General features: G+C 29.0%; 2 protein-coding genes across 2 annotated transcripts in view; both read left to right on the top strand.

Moving 5' to 3' along the window:
- Nucleotides 1-22,685, top strand: part of LOC123292438 (neuromodulin) — a 196,126-nt gene that overhangs the window by 138,920 nt on the left and 34,521 nt on the right. The window lies entirely within an intron of this gene.
- LOC123292439 lies at nt 3,683-18,192 on the top strand. The gene is made up of 3 exons (XM_044873097.1): nt 3,683-3,738; nt 7,510-7,767; nt 17,927-18,192. Exons 1-3 carry the CDS (start codon nt 3,733-3,735, stop codon nt 18,011-18,013), a joined length of 351 nt encoding a protein of 116 aa, XP_044729032.1. The 5' UTR covers nt 3,683-3,732; the 3' UTR covers nt 18,014-18,192.

Below are 22,685 nucleotides of genomic sequence, written 5' to 3'. Positions count from 1 at the left end.
AGAATTAAATTTATATTACATTATTATATTTTTTCCCAGATAAATGTTTTAATTTTAAAAAAATAATTGGTAGATACTCTGTATTTACACTGAGTGAGTCTCACATCAGAACATACCTCCCTTGCTTACTCTCATTGAAGGATACGTAATTTACCTGCCGAGCTTACCGAGTAAATAGAGTAACCGGTATACATCGATGTTATAAATGCGAAACTAACTCTACCCTTCTTTTGACCTGTCTGTCTGCTCTGCTTTCATCGCTGAACGACCGTGCAGATTTTGATAAAATTTGGTACGGGGAAACCTTTTTCTTAAGGATTATATTTAGGCTTTATTTTCTGAAAATCAACTCCTAATGATTGGGATGAACAGTTTGAGAAAGTTTTGTTTTTGAAAAAAACTACAAATGATTGAACAAAATCAACTTGGAAACAAACACACCAAAAGTATTTTTGGAAAAAGGAGACCTTAAATCGTAAAGATCCATGGAAAACGCATTATCGTATTTTTAAGTAGAAAAAATTTCCTCTTTAATATTTACTTATTACAAAAGGAGTAAAAAAGGAATTGACCGTGTGTTATCATGTTATCATAGCTATTCTAATTACTTTCCCATTATTTAAATAAAAAAAATTTTTTTAAGGAAAATGAATGTATAATGAGATAAAGTATTATAAATCTTATTTTATTAAAATGTTTGTTTTATGTATTATTATAAAATAAAAATGTCAGGTAACGAACAGCAAAAGAAAAATAAATTACGTGGTATTTAAGTAAATAGTAAAGCAGGCACTTAATTGATCGTTTTTTTTTTTTTTTTTCTTTGAAAAATGAAAAATATTTTATTATAAAGACCATTATAGAGGAAATTATACTAAATTAAAAATAAATAATTCATTAAAATAAATACATTAATAATAATTTATTATTAAGCAAATAACACAGAAGATGTATGGGAAGGTTGCCAATGTCGAACTGAGTTTTGACTTAGTACATTGTACATTACAGTACACATTGTTACATGAAAAAGAGCATTTTTTGCCTATTGGAAATTGATTAAATATAGACTGAAAAAGTTAAAACTGATTTCCAAATTTTTAAGTTCATTATGTACATTTAAATATAAATAACACCAGCGTTCACGATAGCTATTCCACGAACTAAAAAATTAAAGTGAACCGATCCAGAGAGAAGGACTATCTAGACGATTCTCCCATATTCTATGTACCCCTACAAATTGTAACACTACACAGGATCTGAACAAATTCGGATGTAATATGTGCCATTAATTTTTGATTAGATTTTTACTTTACTGTTTCAGAAGTTTCTTTTCCTCAATATCGCTTCACCGGAAGTGAGATTTCATTTCAATTAGTTAAAATAAGAAATGATTTCACTTAGTAGATACTTTCTTTCGTTCAGAATCTTTGTCTATAAGTATGCTCCTTCTGTACTTAAACCTTATTTAATATTATTTTCTTCAAGAGAATATAAATAAAAATATACTTACTAAAAATTAGTAAGAAAAATTGTTTTTAAAAATTTACATTTTTCATGTAATTTTACATAATGGTTTTTCTAAACTATAAATTCAAACGCCAGTGACGTCAACACATCGTTTTTGCAACGCCATTGTACGGGTAAATGATAAAATAACATTCAGAATGATAAATGGTTTGTCTAATTAACGTAACTTTCCATAGAAACCAACTGAAAAATGTAAATTTAGCGTGATTCCGATTGGATCACAGCCTGCACGGGTGTAAAAATGTAAAACTCTTTTTTATTAATAATTTATAACAAAATGGAATAATTAATTTAAAAAAAATTGTTAATATACTTGAATTGATTTTATTATTATGAATTATTGTTTCATTTATATATCAATCCTATATGTCAACCCTAGCTAAGTCGGTTAAGGCGTGATGGGCTGGTGCACTCAGCCTCTGAAAAGAATTAAGGAGCTGATAAATGAAATTATCAGCGTAAAAGGTGGTTAAACACATATGGTATCACAATAGGCTCTATAGCCTAAGTTTGTCCTTCGTGGACAGCCAATATAACCTAGCCTAACCTATATATGAATTTGTGGTAAAAAAATCAATGCAAGTTCTCTACTATTAAACTTCTTATCACAACTAAAGTAACTGGGTATATACCTTTGTGTTTGCAATATTATCAGCGATCCTTTTTTGAACAGTATATAAGAAGATCTGTAGGAGTATTCGTCGCATAAAATTTAGTTAAATAATTATGATTAATTACGCCATTTCGTTAGGGTACTTAATGAGAATAGAACTGAATTATGATTCGGGACTAGATCGTAATTTATCTGATCTTTGTTTAATTTTATAACACTTTTTGTTACTGCTAGCGGACACACGGTATGCACTTAACGTATAAATATTATACAGAATAATAATAAACAATTTTAGTAATAACATTCATCCATTGTTTGTTTGTTGTCATCCGCTTGTCGATTTTAATGTCCCTATAAAATAATAATACAAATAGAATAGGCACTAACCTGTTTTGAGTACACAAAAACTAACCAGAGCATTTTATAAGTATAATTTTATTAGAGTCTGATTTATTTTATCAAAAACAATTCCTAATCCAAGAATTATAAAAACATGCGTCTTATCAGTTAAGATGCATTGAGTTAAGTTCAGCTAAACATCTTTGTTACAATTTAATAAATAATATAGCAGTGTTTAAGGCAATTAAGGCAGTCAGCTATAGTAGCTCAGTTGGTTAAATAAGCTATTGATCATGGGTTTTTATTGCAAGAATCGTTCATGTGTTATTAAAGAAGAAAAAACCGTTATTAAATGAGAGGATGGAAATTGAATATAGGAGTGAAATAGTAAATTTCGAGAAATTTTATTGAAAACTTTTTGTAGAAAATCAAATTTTACATCGAATTAGTATTTTAAATAAAGTATTACAAAATAAAAATAAAGTATTTCCTTTTAAACGGTATACTGAAAAATTTACCGAGATATAGCCATTTCAACCTAGTTTTCTTTGGTGCATTTCATTCTTCGCTCTCATTTTATTGTGAAAATTATTGTTTTTATCAATGCAAAAAGGTATTTTACGTTTATAACTCTTCTAAATTGATGCGCAAATCACGTTTCTTACAATTTTTTCGTCACCGGAAATATACTTTATAATGTTTGCATATAACAATGAATACCACGGGGGTTATCACGACAAGAAATTAATGACTTTCAAAGTCGACAACCAATTGGTTTAAAATTTTAGATGGTAAAACACAGCTTGAATCCGAGACCATCACCAGGCTTCATACAATGAGATTTTAGGTCTGTCATAAAGTTTTCATGAGACTGTCGCAATTCAGGCTGAACTCTCTGGCTATTTTTTAAACAAACAGTACGTATAATCACTAACTTTTAAAATGATATTCAGCTAGTATCCACCCACCACCATACATATATACAAGAGAAATATTAATGAATTCACAAGAATATTACATAATTATTTCATAAGCACGATTATGTATTACGAAAAACAAAACAATAACAAAAAATTAAATTAAATAATGAAAAACGATTGATGAATATTAAATTTCTGTTAGAAATTTAAATATAAAAACAAAACATCATTTACAAAATGGTGTATTTTTTTATATTTATTTTTGCTTGGTATAACAGTGATTTCAATTTTGTTATTAAATATACTGAAATAATAAAATCAAATCAAATAAAAATGAAGGTATGTATTCTGTGATAATTGTTATAAAAAAATAATATTTATTTTTTATACATTTTTTTTTTTTTTTTTAAATAAAATTACTTGCGAACAAATACACATTGTTTAAATAAAAATAGAATTTTTAAAATATACAAAAGTTTTGAATTTGTATGTATAACTCAAATCGAGGAAACCCACAATTTATACCTCTGTATATTTGGCAGACTCGTTCGATTAAAATATGTGTGTACAAATTCAAGAATCATACTCTGTAATTATTTTGAATAATACCTTAGAAAAATGGGTTGAAACAAAATTTGAAAATAAGTATTTATATAACTATAAGATGCAAAATGAAAGTTTTTTTGCACTAGAAGTGAGTTTCTCGCAACACTCGTGATCCAACACATTATGTGTAAAAAAAACGGTATTTTCTTTCGTGTTTATGTAGATACAAAATTTTTTTGTAATTCTCTTCTCCTTGACGAAATGTCATAGTTTTGATACTCATTTCGGAACTAAACAAGTGTCAAGATTATGATATCACTAACAGAATCACAAAAAATAAACAAGCGTCTTATAAAATACATTAAAATCAAAACTATATATTTTGTATTTTTTTCCGTTCCTTTCACTAAAAAAGTCATTAGCTTGATAAGGATCCTCCATGAACCATTTAAGACTATAAGGGCGAATTCTATAATATAAAGGAAGGGCCGCTTTATTCTGTTCTGGCTAATGGCTCGTTTTGTAGTTGATCCATCAAAGAAAACCTAAACAATAGTTGCAGAGTTTGATGGGGGACATCATGTTCTGACATAAGATTGGAACTAGTTCTCCGATTTGCTTTGATAGTCAATTTGGATCCTTAATGGTTAGAGATAGAATCACATTTTCAATTATTAAAAACATTTTTTCGGCAATCATTAGCTTTCGGAGTAAATGCGACTTAAAAATATGCCATTATTGCATTTAATCTAAAGAAAAAATGCTAGCTTTACCAAAAAATTTAGACAAAAGTTCTCAAGGACAAAAAGATCATTCGCCTGTGCTAGTAACTTTTAAGCCCAGGTAAATTTTTAAGATAATTTGAAGATCAAGATCTAATGACCTTGAAATTAAAATTACAAATCAAAGTCATAAACACTGACGAATGTCCTCTATATTCCTTGACTAACTTTTGGCTAAAGCATTTTTTTGTAGCTTGCATGTTTTCTTTCGATAAAATAAAAAATGTTAGTTTTTTTGAGGATCAACTTTCTAATTTAAAATGGTATTCTTTCTCTTGCCGTTTAGAATATAAATTCTTTTGGATTAATTATGGCAAAGTTCCGTTACAGAGGAAAGAGAACTTAATCTACATGTATTCATGGTGATACCTTGAGAGTAAGAGAGGATAAATGCATTAATTAATACCTGACTTATGGTCGATCCTACTTATATGTAGTTATATCAGACCAAGGGAAAAGCTTTTGGTTAACGAATTTAACTCTAAGCCTTTCTAATGCGGATAAAAGAGAGAAAATATTATTTGTTCTAAATGCAAATAGACGACATAAACAAAAAGTTAATATACGCCAGAGTTTTCAACAAAAATAAATGTTTATCACAAACATGATACGAGTAGAAAAATCTTATTAACGTTTTTAACCTAAAGCGTATTAGAGAAAGGAAAAAAGAATTTATAAAAACAATGATAACTACGACTTTCATACGACTTAAATTGCTTTAAAACTCTTCTTTTTTTCGTCTTTATATATACAGATTTTAAAATACTCATTTTATATATGGAATTATAAAATATATTTTAGGTGTATATAAGGTTTTAAAAACCTTACGATAAATTTAAGAATATGTATTTGCTATATAAGAAAAGTTTCTACATTACGTTGAAAACAGTTGTATATTTGAATGAGAAAAATCTGATGACTCGGTCATACTCATTTTGAATAATTTATACGCGAAATATTTCTTGGCAAAGAAATATATTTGATAATATGTAAATTAAATATAGGCCAAGATAAAGCTAAAATAAATCCATTCTGGTTCATGATTTATCGAAAATTGTTGAAAAATATCTTTTTTTCATCTTTTTTGTTTTAACATTCATTAAGAAAAAAAGACACTCGCAAGTTTTTTAAACGCAAGTTAAAATAAATATTCTAAAGCGTATTCAACTTCAATTTCCCATTCGCTTGATGGTTTGCCCATAGGTTCCTACAGAAGAACTCAAGTCGACGAAACTAATGAGTCCCATTTTCTTTTATTACTATACGTAAAATAATGAAGCTTGATTTTCGAGTACCGTCAATAATAAAACTTATTGCTAACAAAACGTTTTTGCTCAATTTTTTCATAGCAGAAGCACAACCTGAATAAGTCTCTTTACTCTCCAATTCTAATTCCGCTTAATGTGTTTAATATGAGAAAGCTTGTAACGACATACTATAATGTATTAATTAAATTCTTTGTCGTGAAAATATTTGATAATTAATTTCAGTAAAAAATAAAATTAACTAATCACAGTCAAAAATCTCACGAATGAATTTTTAAATAATTAATTAATAGCCATTCAACACGATTCGATTTAGACATTATCTTTAAATCAAGATTTATAGTTTAGTTTATCAAACAGTTTAAGAATGATTTTTTAAACGTTTTTTATTAAATTTTCACTCGTTAAGGTTTCATATAGAAAACCCGTCATTAATTTATTTAAGTCATTTTTTTTACTTATCCTGACGATTATTAAATCTAATAATATGTAGATATTTACAATATAGTCCAGAAAATATTACAAAACTGTACTATACGTAAATAGGATATAAATATGTACTATTTACTTGTATATCATTGGCAACGTTTACTTGCAATGGCAAATAAACATCACTAAACAATACCTGATAAAATTTAGTATATAACAAAAATGTTTGCTCTAATTTATTTAGCCCAACATAAACACGTACCTACTACTAACTCTTATTCTTTCTTGCAGAAACTATATCAAAAATACAAAGTGTATGGGTAGAAGATTCCACAATTAAAAAAAAAAAAAAAAAAAAACTTTAAAAAAATATTCTAGAATTTTTCCAAATTACCTTTCTACCTTAAACTACATGAAAAAGCATGTACGAAAATTAATTATTGAAATAATTATTTGTGTATTTAAGCCAATTAAATTAATAAAATTTGTATTCGAAATTAGAAGGTCATTCTTTCTTTTTGTCTATCATGTGATTTAAATTCAGTCACAATGAAGCGGCGGGCTGAAAGAGTGAATCTAAGTGAATCAGAATCAGAGTGAATCATGCGATAAATAACTTCAACGCACTCCTGCAAGAATGACTACGCCTATGTGTTTATTATTTTATAAAAGATAAAACTTATTGAAAATATGTTCATGAATGTAGATGAAAAATAAGAATAAAATTTTTCGATAGATATCTACCATGGTTTTCGAAATATCGAAAGCTAAATAATTAAAGCAAATTTTCAATTTTCGATATTTTGAAAATTATTCCAGATATCGAAAAATTTTCGCACTTTTCGTCGAATATTGTCAAGTTTTACACTTAGTCAGAGCTTTTGGAATCCTGAAAAACTAAACGATTTCAAAAAAGCTTTTTTTTTCAAACATCCTGTATAAATAACTAAAGGCTATTATGCTCGACAAATAAAATATATACTCTTCCACTATAAAACAACTAGCAGAAGTTTCTCAAATTACCTATTGATTTTAACTATCTGAAAGAGAAAACTTTTTTATATATACTTTTTTTTTATCTTTTACAGATACCTAATAATTTGCTACTACTATTCTTTATTTTTCAATATTTTATCGTAATTCAAGCTCAAAAGCATTTCAATAATGCTTTTTATAAAAGGCATAGTAATAATGATCATGTTACAAGTTTTAATAAACAAATAAAAAATTCAATTACCAATCATAATAATAATGGTTATATTTACGAACGACCTACTGTACCACTTTCTACTACAACAACGCGACGATCCGTAATTAAAACTTCAACAACAACAGAGCCATCAAAGGTAACAAAAATCAATACAATATAAAAATAATGAAATTAATTTTATATACATGCAAATGTCACGTATAAACATGGGGTGTCCATTTTGATGTCTCCAGCTGAATAGACTTCAGTCATCAATAATGCGATTAAAGGAAAAAGAAACGAGGAAAGTGATTTAGAGGCAGATATCTCATTAAAACCTTGATTTGGACATTAACTTTTAAGCTCGTTGAAAATTAAATTCAAGTTCATAAATAGTACCAGACAAACAATATTTTTTAATTAGGTCGAGCGCGGATCCACACCTCAAAAAAGGTGATGGACACGATACAGCACCCGAATACGAATCGGAATATGAACTCGCCCATGATCGATATAGATAGTGCATTCCCACAAAGGAGATATTAACAAAATATACGACGCACCGTCCAAGTTTTTGTACAATTTTTAAATTATTCTGTAAGTCTGTAAAATGTTAGTTTGTTCGCTCACAAAAATTACAAAAGTAAATGTGCGTTTGTTTGCACATCACAGTTTCACATTTAGACTCTAAACTACTGAACCAATTTTGATGAAATTTTTACAACTTCAAATTAAATTAAACGTTAGTATACATTTTCCATCAAATATTTTGTTAAGGTTCTTTCCTTGATAATATCATTGACTTCCAGATGTTTTAGAAATTATTCCCATATTGCGAGGCTGGGAAAATAGTCCTGGTAGTAAAGTTTTTGTTACAATAGTTGTAGTTTTGGCTTAGATATATCTCGGAAGTAATCTCAGCCCAGAATATTATTAGATCATAGAATCCAGGCATTAAGATTTCTCTATCCTGCAGTTTCATGTCAATCGAATTTACAGTGATGAACAAGTAACTCTTTATGTCAAATTGCTTACAAACAAAAATTTGTTTCCCTTTCCAAATTTTTCGGCCTTGTAAGAGTCCTAAATTCAAAACCAAAACAAAGCTTTAAATCTTAAACGATACGAGACTAAAATAATTAGTCTCGCATCGTTTCAGTTTCGTCACTTATTGTCTGAACAAATATATATGTAAAGATAATTAAAAAATTTTGTTTACATTGGTATTTTAACGATACTGTGATTTTTTCTGTCGTTAATTTATTTGTTTCCGTCTCAAACGATATGAGCTCTTTTAACAATTTAATTTTTTAGATCGCTACTTTATCAAAATTGCAACCAACAAACTATTTATTCTAGAAATTCTAGGAAAATAGGAATTCTATATTAATATTCAATAGAAATAGTAATAATAAAGCTGAATCATTGGTAAATAAAATCAATATTTTAATTATCGATGGAAGTATAGATATCTATATAGCGCAGTGAAAAATAATTAATGCATATGATTCAAGCACATAAAATAAAATATTGAGTTACAAAAATAGACGACTGTGATTCAACTTTTAATACCATGGGAAGGTTGTTAAGGCATTGCTTTTGGTTTTTGTTCATAAACTTCACAGGCTGTACACAAAAAAGGACTTAAAAAACGTGAGACATTGCTGCGGTTTGACTACCTTAGCAAGGGTAGAAAACTAAAAATATCACTTGTGGCGAAACTCAAACCACCGCTTCAAACTGTATAACCTACGTAGTATAGCTATACTAGTTTTGTTTGAAATTAAGTTTAAAATTTATATATACTATTTATATTAAAAACTGTAAAACTTCAAAGCTTTTTTCAATGGAAAATGAGATTTTTACAACTTAAATTGTAAAATATTGTACACAACGGTGACCCCGTTTTGTGTTGCAAAAAATATTGTACTAGGTGGTTTCACTTCATTGTTATAAAAAAAGTACTTAAAAATGTGATATGTGGGACTGTATATTACTGCGGATTGCGGATTTCACATCGAAATTGAAATTAAAAAAAAATCGGAAAAAACAAATTATTTTGATTATTTTCTCCATTCTTGTATTAATTAATAGCACATCTATATTTCAACAATATTTTCTCCAAATATTGCCGCAAATTAGTTCGTTGTAAGTCAGTTCATGAAATCTTGAAAATCATAATGGTCCTACGCAGACAGTGAGCCTATGTAGACAACTTTCCTTACGGTCAGATTTAAAAATAGTAGAAAAAATAGTAATTTAACTTTAGAAAGCTTTAATTAATACACAAGGGTTTGTTTTTATTCAAAAGAGAATTTTTTTTTTAAATTTAAATATTAATTTTTCATATTTTGCCTAGAGTATTAATTATTATTTACTACTAATACATATACTTTTTATATGTTCATGCACAATTGCACAATCGCACATAACCAATACTGATTTTTAATGCATACAACATAATGACAAGTCGCCCTATTAGCTCAGTTGGTGAAGGCGTAACCAATTCCATCCGCGGTATGCTTAGGGTAGCGGGTTCGATTTCCGCCGTCGCAACAAAATTAATTTAATTAATAGTTGTGATGGGCTGGTGTAATGCATGGTATATGCATGAAGGAGGTGCCCTCAACCTCTGAAATTGAGGAGCTAATAAATGAAATTATCAGCGGAAAGGTGGTAAAACATATTATATATGGTATCACAATAGGCTCTATAGGCAATTTGTACAAAAATGGTCTTTATAGAAAAACAAAACCACTCTTATTGAAAATTTTTGGAAGAGTATCTAGACTCCGCAGAAGACATACGAAAAAACAATTTTTGGTTAAAACTATTCAGTCCATTTTCGCCTAAACAGTATGGTTTGCGGAAAAATATTACCCTTTTAGTTATTAACAACTTACTAATTAAAAGTGTTCGTCTTTGTATTACCCAGTATGGAATAGAATCAGCTTTTCATTGAGCCTGAAAACCTTATGATAATACTTATTTTTCGAGATTCAAGCATGTCAACCTAAAAAAGACATCCTGTATTCGTAAAACAAATAAATCTTTTGAAGCAAATTCCATCATAATGGTATCACTTCCTCCTTCTTCTTACCACCTTTAATCTATCTTAGAAAAAATCGTAAATGTTGTGTATCGTTTGGTACACAAATATGTATCTAAAACTGCTAACATTCTCTCTATTAATCGCTTGATTAATTTTGAATCTTTTTATTTATGTATATTTGTATATGTTTCTTTGAATACAAAGCACAAACTTCCAAGTTATGTGTCCGAAAATTTTAACAGGATATCTTATTTCATTCTCCATCCTTGTGTATGTTTGTTTATCGATTAATTAAGGTAAATAGGTCAGGCTGTTTACAACTAAATACCTTTTGCCCGTAGCTATAATTACATGCTTATTTGACATAAGTATGGTATGATAATATATGGTAGGTAATTGAAAACACCTACTGTGTAATTATTACAAATATTGTTTCAAAATGTTAATCACTTGCATGCAACGATTACGTATATTGACGCCATTCCTTCTATGTTAAAATTGGCCTAAAATCAATTTTGATTAATTCAGTTTGTACTTTAATGTATATAAATAGTTCAAAAGCCGTACAAGATATTGTCCTATCCGGCATTTTAAAACAAGATTCGATCTCACAACTCCAATCAGATCTCCAAATTAACCATCATGAGCTGAAACTTTCCCTGGACTTATCGGTTCCTTTCACAAAATTTCACCCACATACCTTCAATCAAAGTAAATATATACACCCCCAATGTTTGGTCAAAATAATGAATTTTATGAAATTTTCATATCTCTCCGTCGCGTTGATTAGAACTACGAGATTGAGTAACCCTAAGAGCAAAATGATTGTTTGAGTGGTATAAAAATCACGACGCCATCGCTCAGATCATAAGCTATTGATACCTTGTTTGATAAATATCAGCCTTTTTGCAGTATGGACTTCAAATTTGTACCGCTATATTTCTAGACATTCTACTTTGACCAATCCATAAATCGAAAACTGAAATAAATATATATTCTTGCACTTGAAATATCCATTCTAGAATAAATATCTGAGATACAAAAGAGGTCACAGACCCCGTCATAAGAAGATGCTGGAAACAAAAGTGGTCTTACTTTGATACTCGGATGTGTAAGATAAGTCCGCGAGTTAGTAATAGTAACACTAGAATGTCGTAATTCCGAAAACCTGTGGTTCTTACATTTCACTTATGTTAGATGTCATAAGTCAAATATTATATGGACTATGATTTCCAGCCTTCTGGATGGTACTAGGGGCTTCTAACCTTCCCCTCTTTCGCGCTTAAAGTTGCAGGAAAATATGCATAGCGTAAAAGAGCTGCCAAAAACCTCAGACCAGTGTGACTTTGTAGATTAGCCGCTGGAAGTTCCTACCTTCAGTAAAAGTATACAACTTTGGTGGACAATAGCTCTCACTAAAATTTAAGGATATCCAAGTTTTGGGTTAAAGTGTGGTCCTAAAGTGCTAAAATTTATAAAGTCACACTGGTTTCAAGATTTTGGCAGCTCATTTAAATAACGCATATTTTCAACATTGAGGGGAGGCTTGAGACCCTTCTTACCACTTGAGGGGTTAAAAATCATATGGAAAAATGTGCTGACAACATTTGGTGTTACTAGCTCACGGGCTAATATAGAAGGAAAGTTTTTTGTCGTGTCGTGTGTGATTGGAAACTTTACATTTTATGTAATTTTAATTTCCTTTACAAGAAGGCAATACTATCCACTTGATATCATAATAAAGTAATACACCACGTATACAAATTAGAAACTTGGTAGGGCAGCACAGCATAAAAATGCCACAGGTCAGTAGTAACAATGTTATTATTAAAATTGAACTATAAACTTGTCCTTTTTTCTATTTATAATTTATATAGAAATAAAAGCTTTGAACAAAATTGAATGTAAATGCAATGATTTTTGTTATAAAAATTTCTATTCAATTAACAATATAAAATGAATTAAATAAACAATATGAATTCGATGACAATGTCTGGCTTTTGTTACTATCACTACAGGATATAGATTGATTTATTTCCCTTGATTTATTCAAATAACCACACAGAGTTGTAATAGTAAGGGAAAGTTGTCTCGTACGTCGTACTGATGAATTTTTTCCTGCAAATACGAATTTTCGTAACCAATGATGTTTAAAAAAAAATTTTTCAAACAAAAGTTATTTATTTTTTTATAAGGAACATTTTTTACATTTAAACTTTTGTTCTATCTCTAAAGGTTTACAAGATGAGTCCTACGAACCCAAGACCCAATTGACCTATGTTGCTCATATATGAACTCATTTACTTCACTTTTTACGTCCTGAGCACGCTATAAAAATTTCAAATCGAAATCTCTTTTCGTTTTTCAGTCATCGTGATGACAGACGGACAACCGTAATTGGACTAATGAAGTGATTTTATAAACATTTATACCAAAATTTTGTTCGTAGCATCAATATTTTCAAGCGTTACAAGCTTGGGGCTAAACTTATTATACCTTGATATATATTACGTATATATGTGGTATAATAACTATCTAGGAGATCAATTAAGCATTATAATTTTTGAAAATATTCGGCAGTACCCTCAAACTATACTTATTTTCCTTTTAAAAGCAGGTATTCGTTTATTTATTAAACACCTGATAATGGTTTACCTTATTGAAAAAATAATCATTTTTCTGTTTTCAATGTTGTATTTTCTCTTTATCTTTTTTATGTTTCATGAAATCCCGTGTGTTTGAATTTCATTTAAGTTACAATTCCCAGTCGAGGATAGAATAAAAAAATACAGATTATAATTCACTTATCGAAATAAATCGAATTATTATAGCTTTCTGAAAGAAAGTTATTGTTCCAACCTGGAAAATCGAAGTAAAATATTTGTTTCAATTTGTTTTCATTCGTTCCAAGTGACAATTATAAAAAAACTTTTAAAATATGACATTTTTTGGAAATTCTTCATAAGAGCAATGTATTTTTTATATCGATTTTCAATGATTTTTTCGTAAATATTTACATGGATATCTAAGTGTAAGTTTTAACCACATATTCTTTGAGTGAAAGTCTACCTATAAAGAACTTTTGAGCCTTTAAATCAAACATTGCAGTCATGCTCATGCATCCTTAAGAGAAGTTAAAAGTTTATACCCTCGCAACATGTACGCATGTCGCACCTATATACTTATAATGCATTAAAATAAGTAGCCATGTAAACCACTTACTCAATTAAACTTAGACAGTGAAAATAACAGCCCATGTATCCCACAACTCTCATCATAGAAAGTAAAAATATATGATTTGGTAATATATTAGGCTATATAATTCTATTGTTGTTATTATTTCTATTTATACAAAAAATGTAATATAATCATCATTATTGTCTATCCATGCACTTTATGACCTGTCAATAAACAACAATAATCAAAGATTTATTAATAGCTGGATAAATTTAATATAATTTTATTATATAATATAAATATAAATATAAATCGATTACCAAACCGTTGGTTACACTAAAATATTACTCTCCCATGGTTTACTTCATAAAACAATCAATATGTATGTATAAGGTACATGTTTATATGTTTTAACTTTTAATAGTCCAGTCAGCAGATAAAACGTCTCCCAAAAAGGTACATTTTTTAATGTTTTTGGACAAAATTTTTTTTTTAAATTACAAAAAACGTATAAAGTACTATTAGTTTCATGATAATTACTTTTTGAAATCGACGCCAATCACATCCTTATAGCTAGAAATCTCGATTCTTGTCGATTTTCAAAAGGCAAATGCAACATTACGGGGACATAAACATTGGTAAGTGGGTGGTGTTATCAATTCATGTAACTCACTTTTAAATGACCACTCAGTGTTGAAATTACACCATCATTCAAAAATTAACAAACCTGAAGTAAACTGTCTCACTGATGGGACTATGTACATCTTTGTGTTTATTTATTTCGATATAGGTAAAATCTCATTTATAATGGATGATTTATCATTATGTATAAAAATAGTCAGAATAATAATATTGATTCTTTTTTATTGATTACGAGTATGCGCTAAATTTTATGAATGAAACATGTACTAGAATCTAGAGTATTGTCGTTCAGGACTGATTGTTTTCAAAAAAAGGTTATAAAGGATAATCGTTCCCCAGCCGAAGTTTTTGAATATTTTTTATCTACACAGAAGAAAATTCAAATCTATACTTTCTTGATGCTATAAAAAGTAAAAATTCAGTAACCTTAAAAAAGTTTCGAAAAAACAAAAAATTAAAAAATGGCTGGAAGTTTGCAAACGTCAAAAGAGTTGAAAATGCAGCTCAATTGTAAAAAAAAAACGCATCGAATTTTGTAACAGATTTCTAAAGGAAACACCAAAAAATGATTTTCTTACAAATTCAAATATCTTAGAAAGAAGATTTGATACATTTGATACTAAATTTGTTTCTTTCCTCTTATAGACGCTGTTTTCATATTCATATTTTAAGTATCAAAATTGGTATCCAATTTTCTGTTCATTCTGTTCAGAATAAATATCAAATCAAAAAAGGAAAATCAATAATTCCAATTGTTTATATACAATACTAGCGACCCGCCCCGGCTTCGCCCGGTTGCAATGCTGATATACACTACAGAAAAACCGTGAACGTTGTATATAAAAACATAGCGGCCCGCTCTGGCTTCGCACGGGTATAAAATATATAGCCTATGTGATTCAAATCGATCCAGTAGTTTTGATTTATTCATTACTGCCCTTGGCCCGCACGCGTTAAATTTGGAGTAAAACAATCCCCCTTTCCCTATACCATGAAGATTTCCTGCTATCTTTAGAATATCTAAATTCATACACTACATTTTTACTTATTTACTTTTTTCATTTTACGACATCACATTTAGAAACCTCAAAAATAGCAGTACTTCTCCACTATTTAATGGATGTTATTATACATATAAACATTCCTCTTGAATCACTCTATCTATAAAAAAAAAACCGCATCAAAATCCGTTGCGTAGTTGCAAAGATTTAAGCATACAAAGGGATATAGAGACAGAGAAAGCGACTTTGTTTTATACTATGTAGTGATTATACATTTGCTGAAGCGTTATGCGTTGTTTTATAATACATAGTATAAAACAAAGTCGCTTCCATCTGGCTGTCCCTAATCCCTTTGTGTACTTAGATTTTTAAAACTACGGAACGGATTTTGATGCGGTTTTGTTTAATAGATAGAATGATATAATAGGAAGTTTATATGTATAATACATGCATAATATAGTAGAAAAACACTGATGATTTTAGAGGTTAAACGAAATTGTAAACAAAAGGACAGTTAGTGAAGGCATATGAGGTGAAGGTTATAACACAAAAATCTTTGTATTTAAAATTGAAGTTGCCCAGTGAAGCGAGTAGTTCACAGCTAGTTATTTATTATTTAAAGATCTATGTTTGACAAATGTTAAAAAGCTCTTAAACATTAAAAATTTCGAATCAACATGATACATTTCGCACGGGTAAAACGATACTGGACACCTATCGCATGTTTATGAAAGTTAATACCACTTATACATATATACACATATTGATTTTCCAGTCACATAGGATAAAAATGTTGAATACAAAATCCTCGCATATTTAATCTTCTATGCAAATATTGTGATATACGTTTACATTTTAAAACAATGGAATCGATTTTTTTGTGGGCACAGTCCTTTTATAAATATGAAAAATCTAATGTAAAGACCAGGCAACCCTTATACACAGGATGCACCAAAATTAAGGGCCAACGGTAGATACAGAATTATTATTTAGAACAAAACAAACCTTCAGTGTTTTCCGATCTGATGAACTATTCGAAAAAACTATATCTGCTATAAAACGCAGCATATTTTCTCCGAAACAATCTTTACGCGCCTAAGGAGGAAAGTCAAGGGTGACAAAAACGCGGGTTCTGCTATCCTATATCTCGAGACAATAATACGATTTATTACGTCAGGATAAGAAATCTACCCGTCCCAATTTTTCGAACCGAAAGTCCTATATTCTCCCCTTTATTACGAGTCACCCTAGCCGAAGGCAAGGGAAAAGAATATATCTCTTAAAATAAGTAATAATGTTGTTGATGATTAATGCAACTTTAAACTAGTAAAGCTAAACTTGACAAGATTTTAAAAGGTTTTTCGTTCATATAAAGGATTTATCTATAAATCCTTGTGAAAATTTGGTTTAGAAATTTCCGAACCTTGATGCCGAAATATTATCATATTATTTTTAAAGATATATCTCAATTTTGATACTATATTATAATATATTCTAGAAGATATTGAACCTCACTTTTAAATGCTTGATAAAGATAGGTTTACTAAAACAAAAAATTGAACTTGAATTGTTGCTCGGGTGTTAATGTCACCTTAAATTAAATTAAAAATATCACGATTTTTTTTAAAATACATCATTTTTGAATATTTTCTTAACTTACCTTTATTCGTCTTCCTAAAGGCAGGTAAGAAGAACCACACAATTACAACTTCATTGTGGTCTTAAGGACTATAATTAATCATTTGATTAAGTTCACAGTCGACATATACTTGAAAGTCGAAAAATAACATTTATAGATAAAAATGATTCTAGCGAAAAATGTTGAGTTCGTAACCGGGCGCATATCTTACGCAGACATTAACCTTGATCTAGGTTTTCAAGCACACTGAAATGCTCACTCTACTTCTTAACTGGTAATTTGTTGTTGTTATTGATTAAAAAATTAACAATTTTTTGTTCGAAACATTTTCCTGCAAACCGTACCGTTTAAAGAAAAACGAACTGAAAAGTTTTACCCAAAATTGTTTTTCATATTAAAATTTTTATTTCGTATACTTGATTCTGCGAAATTCAAACACTGTTCGGAAATTTTTTTGCAATAAATCTAATAAAATTAATGTTTTTCTATAGAGATCAACAACAAACACACAAAATGCTAGATTGTTGCTATGAATTACTGTCTAAACTATTCGGTTTACAAAAAAATGTTTCCAACAAAAAATGTTTGCGAATTTATAAAGAACAACTTTCTAATTTAAAGCTTTCATCTATTGTTTGTCAATTATAATCAGAGAAAGGTTTTAGTTGAACACGAAAACTAAGATCGAATTCGATGCCGGTATAAGATGCGTGCCTTTGAAATTAACATTTTACATCTTCCTCGATTAAATTTATTTATAGAGACACCCTGTATACATAATTAATAATGATTTTTGTTTAATTAGGAAACAGATTTAGATGAAAGTGATTATGATTACAATGTTGCTATATCAACAGCTATTGCCAGAGGTCAACTCGTTTACCTAGGATAACTTACAGTTTCTAGCATTATAAATTCACGATATTACTGGAATATTTTAATGTAAAGAATTTTATAGAAAAAAAAAGCTAACCGAATTTCGATGTAATGTAGATTTAATATCACTTTTTTCACGAATGAGGAATCCTAATGTAATTATTTGTTTTTTAATAAAATTTTGTTATTGTTTTGTATTTGATTTTTATTTAAAAAAAAAAAAAACTATATGGCATTGTTTTAAAATGTATCGCACAAAATGCTTTGTAGAAAAGACAAAGCAAAAAATACCAACATGATTTATATTGTTTAAGCCATTTAAAAAAAAATTTTTGTTTTAGTTTACAGTAGCGCAAGTAGATTAATTTACAAGTACATTTAAAATATTCAAAACAAAATGTACTGGTTCATTTGAAAATAAAAAATCTGCTAGGATGATGAACGTAAGGAAAAAGGGGGTAGCTCGTTAAAAACTGGTCATCCTGTATATCACAAAAAATAAAATTTCTGAGAGACATATGCGGTTTGGTCAACATCAGAATTCCACTAGCAGCTATCGACCCAAAAATGCTTAACAATATTTCTTTTGCCACTTTATATAGCCAACCTCTAACTTCACGCAATGTCATTGAAATAATTTGATTTTTCATTTGAATTTCTTATATGCAGGTCCGTAACTAGGGCGTGGCGAAGGAGGTACTCGCCACCGGCGCAATAGAAATACAAGCGCAAATCTAAACGTATGTTTTATACGTAGAAAAAAAAGTTAGTAAAGAATCATGTAAAAAGCGCTCATTAATTTACAATAATTTTGGGTCATTCTTTTCAGCTGGGATGTCAGTTTTTCGCTAGCTATCACTTATATGCTTAATTCCGTGACCAGGACTCCACCTTCTTGAAACCTATTAGAGCTAGAATAATTTTGATATTAAAAAGTATGACCCAAATTTAGTAGGATTACATACTTGGTTTATCAAAATTGGATAAAATTTGAATGTGATAAGGGAAATTAAATTTTTTGGATTCTGATGACGTCATACAGTTAAAGAATTCTTTTTTTTTTTATAACACAGGCTAATTTGATCCGATCTGATTGGAATTTTTTTTGAAACCCACTAATTTTGGGTCATTCTTTTTAGCTGAGATGTCAGCTTTTTGCTAGCTATGACTTATGTGCTTAATTTCGTGATCAGGACTCCACCTTCTTGAAAAGCTTAGAGCTAGGATAATTTTGATCACGAATTTGAAAATTATGAACCAAATTTAGTAGGATTACATACTTGGTTTATCAAAATTGGATAAAATTGGATTGTGATAGAGTATAATTAAATTTTTTGGATTCTGATGACGTCATAAAGTTAAAAAATTCTTTTTTTTTATAACACAGGCTAATTTGATCCGATCTGATTGGAATTTTTTTTGAAGCCTACTAATTTTGGGTCATTCTTTTCAGCTGCAATTCAGTTTTTCGGTAATCACTTATGAGCTTAATTGCGGGACCAGGACCCGCGGGAACCCTTTTGCGGGACTTTTGCGGGACCCTTTTATATGATTATTTACAATAATGATCATATAAACAATTGAAAACAAACAAGTGACTGAGCTATAGTTGAAATACCTTGTATATATAGAAAGTGTAAAATGTCAGGGCATTATTTTTAATAAATTATAAAAGTTCCAAAAATGAACACAAGTATACAAATGGTTTTTTTTAAAATGCTTCTGGTTTAAAATGTATTTTATAATTTTATGGATTATATATGAACAAAATTTATTTTGTTAGATATAAAAAATTCATTCAATGAAGTCTTTTGACATTGGATAGATAAAGTGTAAACATGAATTATTTATAGATAAATCTACATTGAAACTTTTTACTATTATGAAGCATTTTATAAAATATGTAAGTTTAAATGGAAAAAATATAAATTAAATCCATCAAAATCAAAATTGCATGGATCAAAAGGAAAATGGACTAAAATAATCCATCATTTATATGTATACAGTGTGTTCCAATGGACTTGAGGCTGAGCTGTAAATATTTTAGTTTTGCAGTTTTTGTTTAAAGCTTTGTTTTGTAAAATCGTTCTTTTCGAATTACAGATCATTTCTTTCCCTTTTCATTAATTTCCATAGTAGTAAAGCTAAAATTACTGCGAAGATCTTAATATCAACATTATCTTCGGTTAGGGTAGCATTTAGGTGGCTTCTTTGCGGCCGTCGCAACAAAATTAGTTTAGTGACCACAAAAAAAGATTCTTCTTCTCAAAATTGGTATTAAGGCCTTTTCCTCATCATGAAACGTAAAGATATGTTGAAAATTTTCATTTGGAAAATCGAACCCATTACAATAACTTTCTATTCAGGGAAGATAAATTTATGTATTTAATTAAATTCATCAAAAGTTTGTTAGTAGAAATGTAAATAGAACTTATATTGGATTTGCATTAGATAAATTGTAATCGAAATTCATACAAATAAATGTTTGAGATAATTAACTTTGGTATACATTTATTGATATTTACTCAATGTATTTCTATATTACACCATGCATATATGAAATAAATCAAGGTATACTAAGTTTAGTCCCAAGTTGGTTAAGCTTAAAAATATTGATGCTACGAACAAAATTTTGGTATGGGTGTTCATTTCTGGTTATCTGACTGAATGTGTGTCTGTCTGTCCGTCCATCTGTCAACACGATAACTCAAAACGAAACGGTATATAAAGCTAAAATATTTATAGAGCGCTCAGAAGAAAGTGAGGTCGGGTTCGTAAATGGACAACATAGGCCAAGGTCGTCTTGATAAGCAACATCATCTTGTAAAACGTTAAAAATAGATAAATGCTCTTTTTAAAGAAATAACCAACTTTTGTTTGAAACATCACGGTGTTTACCCATGAGGGCGCAAATTAAGTTAAAAACATTATATAGTATGTATACGGATATTGTAAATATTTCAAATTTATACGTTACATGTATCCATTATGTACATGTTTGTTTATAAGATATACTATAGAGAAACTGAGCGGAAAGATACTCTTATTAGCGAATTACCTAAGGAAATGGAGCTATTGCTTTTGTACTGATGGTGAAATTTTGGGAAAATTTTTTCAAATATTCATCGATCCTACCAACTTCAAATGTTATTTTTTCTATCTCTGAGGGAATTCGCTTAGCTAACACAGCTCCTGCGCCACGAATTTTACTTTGTGTGTAAGAGTAGCGATATTTCTTTACTTATATGTCTTAAAAGACAAACGGTTGCACAGTAAACACTGTCTATGTATGGTATTTCCATAATTAACTCAGTCAATTGTTTGTTTGTTAACACTTGTTTATATCATATGATATGTATCTCCTAATAGGAAATATGTTGCGGCTAAAGTAAATATTCAGCAATTATGGACCATTATTAATACATACTGACCAAATAAGAAAAACAAAATAGATAATTTATCAGATATCATGCCATAAAACGAAATTTAAAAAAAAATCACATTTGCGGTAAGTGTAATTGAACATGAAGTTTTGCCCATGATACTCGCTGACATTCTATAGGTCCAATCATTAAATTAACCTGATTTTTATACTTTTTGGATCAAAATTACCCCATCCACCGAGTTTCATCAAATACAAAAAAAATTTTTTTTTGTGACTTCCTCGATCTTATCAAAGGGTTTTATCAAAATTACCCCTTTATCGATTGTATTTCCATTTTTATTAATATTTTTGTATGGTAATGAAATTCTTTTTAGAAAATCTTTTACAATTTCATTTAATAAATCATCAATCATTCAATTTTCTTTACCAAATCCAAATGGTTCTCTATACTCATACTTAAACTAACTTTGTTTATTTAAATAGAAATTAGAAATATCTACGTCATAAAAAGTAATTTGCTAAAGTATACAGGAAATGAAAAAGCAAACGAAAGAATAACAAAACAAGGAACTTATATCCAATTTATTATTTGATTAACATTTATTAAATTAAATTCATAATTAAATTTTATTTTTTTTATTCTGCATACGTAAATTTTCAATGTGTATCAAAGCGAACAAATACTGCAGTCTTTTACAATTTTTCAAAATGTGTTTTAAAATATTCGTACACAAAATAAAATGAAAAATAGTTTCAAACTGAAACAGTTTAAAAAAACTGTTTAGAGTAATTTATCTCATTATCATATTCGAGTATTTATGTTAATTTTTTTTTTTTAAAATGATGATTTTCTCAAATCGACTTAATTTTTGTTACCTCGGAACTTTCGACCGGGTGAACCCATTTTGTTGATTCTTTTTTATTTGTGGTGCTTCCGGTGTGGTCCCATTTCAATTTGGTTCAGTTCTGACAATGGCATCCATGAGAAAACTATATAAGGCTTAAATGTGCATTAGGTATGGGCGCGACAAATGGACGAACAACTCAATATCACCCCAACCGATTTCGATGATTCTTTTTATAGTGACAAAACTTCAGGAAGCGAAAGTTTTGCAGTCAGTTATAGAACACCATATATATAAAGCATCCATATACAGTGCAACCTTAATATAACGAACCTCAATATAACGATTTCCTCGATTTAACGAATTTTTCGTAATCCCCTTGAATTGTCCATAAGAGTCAATATAAAATATACCTCTACATTACGAATATTCTTTGCGAACAACCTCTATATAACGAA

This window comes from Chrysoperla carnea, chromosome 2, assembly GCF_905475395.1.
Source record: "Chrysoperla carnea chromosome 2, inChrCarn1.1, whole genome shotgun sequence".
In the NCBI taxonomy this organism is placed as follows: domain Eukaryota; kingdom Metazoa; phylum Arthropoda; class Insecta; order Neuroptera; family Chrysopidae; genus Chrysoperla; species Chrysoperla carnea.
Note: the sequence above shows the minus strand (reverse complement) of the source record. Positions and strands in the feature narration are given on the sequence as shown.